This window comes from Arachis ipaensis, chromosome B03 (genome assembly GCF_000816755.2).
Source record: "Arachis ipaensis cultivar K30076 chromosome B03, Araip1.1, whole genome shotgun sequence".
In the NCBI taxonomy this organism is placed as follows: Eukaryota; Viridiplantae; Streptophyta; class Magnoliopsida; order Fabales; family Fabaceae; genus Arachis; species Arachis ipaensis.
The window spans coordinates 9,065,969-9,069,373 of NC_029787.2; the positions used below are offsets into that span (position 1 = coordinate 9,065,969).

Consider the following 3,405-nt stretch of genomic DNA (forward strand, 5'->3'; position numbering starts at 1 on the left):
TAATATTCAATAGTGTAGAGAATAAAAGCGTGAGAAAGGATGTTGTAGATCCGTTATTTTAATCGTCTTTTGTATATATAAAAAATAGTTTGAGTATATTGTATAAGAATAACGAGTATCAATTAAATTTCTTTCATTAGAAAATACTTCGACTGAAGATATTAAAAAAAAATAATTTTAAAAATGTAAACAATGGCAAGTTTATTAAAGTTTTTGATAATATGAAATGTTTAGATAGAGATATTTAGAAATTAAAAAACGTACGCCTACAAGTAAAATATATGCTTTATCTACTAACAAGAATAACATTTAGATAATAATTAAAATAAAATATATTTTTTTTCTACCTACAAGTAAAATGTATATTTTTTCTATTATTATAAAATGTATGTTTAAATAATAATATAAAATAAAATGTATATTTTTTCTACTTATAAGTAAAATATATATTTTATCTACTAACAAGAACAACGTTTAGGTTACTTCTTGATCACCTCATTACGTTAAGCCAATTGAATGGGATTGTTCTCTTCACGGCTGTCTGCACGAGCTGCGGAGGGACAACATTGCACTGTTAGACTGCACCTATATTGGTGTGGTGGTGCGGTAGCGTCAACACGGGCACGGACATCAGTGTGGGATGAGGCTGTGGCGGCGTGCACGGGCGGTTAAACGGTGGCGTTATGATGCATCGAAATGGCTGTCTCCGAAACCGATGCCGAGTTTTAGGCATAGTGTGAATGTATTTAATTGTTAATCCTAATTTTTTAAAGAGAAAATTTGGAAAATCAGTACTTTTATTAAAATTTGGTCAGTACTTAACCAATAAAAGAAAAACGAATAATTCCACACTATTGGATATAATCTCACCCCACTAAAAACACTAATAATAATTAATTGATAGCTACAAATTACAAAACCTGCTGCCCCTAGCACTCCTCTTTTTCAAATTTTAAAATTTAAAATTAAATAATTAATTAAGAATCTCATTTTTATTTTTTAATTTACTTTCCTTTTTAAATTCATTGTTCACATCGTTTATAATCATCATTATTCCCCTATACTTTCTCATATACCAATATCAATATCAATATCAAATACAATTTCTGTAAAGATGATGAAGAAATACATCAGCTGATGATATGCTTATTCCTTCTTCACTTAATTATATATCTTATACATATGACAAGATGATATATAAATATAGTGTTCGTACAATAATGGAATCCATATCATATAGATTACAGAAGATGCCCCTAAATCTAATTAATAATACCTCTTTTAGTAACCTTGACCTTCAAGCCATGTTTCATGTGAAGAATAACAGAAAGACATGGGCACACATTATGCCCTTTCACCACCTCAAACTGAAAATTCAACAGCAAAGCAATGGCGATGATCTTCATCTGAATAAAGCTTATATTTTTACCCAAACAACTTCTTGGGCCTCCATTGAAAGCTATGAACTTGTAAGATGGTACGTGTATGATGCTTCCCTTTTCAGAAATCCACCTTTCTGGCTTAAACTCCAAGCAATCTTCTCCCCATATTTGTTCCATTCTTCCCATTGAGTACAAAGAGTAAAGTATCATAGTATTTGCATTAACACGATGCCCACTAGGAAGTATATCAGATTTAACTGCACATTTGTGTTCAAAAGGAAGTGGAGGGAAAAGTCTCAATGCTTCACATAAAGCTCCATGCAGATAAACTAGCTTGTTAAGAATTTCTAACCTTGAAGTGATGACCCAATTTTCTTCCTTGGTTATCAGGTTTGCTCTAAATTCTTCAAGAATCTTGGCTTCAACAAGAGGGTGGGTTGAAACCAGCCAAAAAAACCAACTGAGACTTGCACTGATTGCATCCCTTCCTGCTGCTAAGAGATTAAGTGCATTGTCTCTTAGAAACTTGGGCTCTATTGTTTCCATTCCACTTTCCATTACAAGAGCTTTAAGCATGTTAAATTTCGATTCATCATCATCTTTGGTGTAGTTGAATTTGTTTTGCTCTTGGAATGTGGATGATATAAATTGATGCAAGAATTGGTCAATTATTTTTCGACATTCACCGTAGCTCTTCTCTTGTCCAATTTGGAGCCACTTTTGAAGCTTCCACAAAAATCTTGGGGCAATGTGTCTGTAGAACATTCCATCTTCCATCTTGTTGAAAGCTGTCTCAAAAGCGTTTTCCGGGAACTCATCCATGAGCTTGTTAGGAAGGGAGTTAGGATCAAAGCCCAGCACTATGGAGCAGATGTTGTCAAAGGTGAATCTCTGAAAAATGTCTTGCAAGTCCACAATGGTTCCAAGTTCCGATGCATCATTGAGAAGTGGAACTAGGCAACTCTCCAGCTTCTTATGAATGGTTTTCACAAACGAACTCTCAAACGAGTTTTGTTTGAACAACGAGTGCAGTGTGTCCCTGTTGCGCTTCCATTTGTCGGAATCGATGTTAAAGATGCCATCTCCCATGATTTCAAAAATCTCATAGAACTTAGGCCCTTTAATGTAGTTGTCAAAGTTCTTGCTGGTAATGTGGTGCACGTTCATAGGGTCAACGGTGATGAGAAAGTCAAGGTTTGTGAGCCAGGGACCTTTGAACAGGAAAGTACCTTGATAGTGCTTCAAAATAGTGGTTGCATAATCATGGATATTGGATAGATTACATAAAAGTGCTGGTAGCATACCAAAGAAGGGCCAATCAATTACGAGGTTATTTCTGTTGGACAGCCATGTGTGGATGAAGAAGAATGAGACAATGGCTAAAAAAATAACAATTAAATCTAAGGAGTCCATCAAGATTTGGCCTTATTTTTCGAGGGCTTGTTTTGAGTGATGTCTGATATATGCATGATGTGGTTTCTTTGATCATAAATTTATATAGGCACATAATCTTTCTAACCATGAAGATAATACTACAGAAAGAAAAAATAAATAAAATAAATAAATACGATACTTAAACGTGTTTTAGTCACCAAAAAAAACGTGTTTTAAAATATTTGTATGTTTGTATTTTATTATTTATTCGTTTATATAATCCCAAAAAATATATGTATATCTGTTTACATTAGACACAAAATTATATTTAATACAAAAAAAATATAAATAAAATATTATATTTAAAAATATTAAATTAGTATATTTTGTATTCTAATAAAAAATATAAAGACATTAATAAAAAATATAATTTATTTTTTATTTTTATTATTTTTATAAATTTTTTATAATTATATTTTTTATTATTGTATTTTTTTCAAATTTTTTGAATAAAAAAATAAAAATTAATTAGATTTTTATAATTATTTTAATTCATCATCAAACAAAATATAAAAACACAAATTTTTTCACCATTGAGTGCATAAACGGCGAGGTGAGGTCTGTTAGCTGGAATCCTGCTTGCCTTGAT

The 3,405-nt window shown here is 31.6% G+C and overlaps 1 protein-coding gene across 1 annotated transcript; it reads right to left on the reverse strand.

The window, feature by feature from the left end:
• LOC107634066 (alkane hydroxylase MAH1-like) lies at positions 1,111–2,841 on the reverse strand. Its single transcript, XM_016337650.2, has one exon. It carries the CDS (start codon positions 2,793–2,795, stop codon positions 1,263–1,265), a length of 1,533 nt encoding a protein of 510 aa, XP_016193136.1. The 5' UTR covers positions 2,796–2,841; the 3' UTR covers positions 1,111–1,262.

What these genes read in the sequence shown, in the direction of transcription:
- LOC107634066 (XM_016337650.2), bottom strand. Translation starts at nt 2,795, where the DNA reads ATGGACTCCTTAGATTTAATTGTTATTTTTTTAGCCATTGTCTCATTC.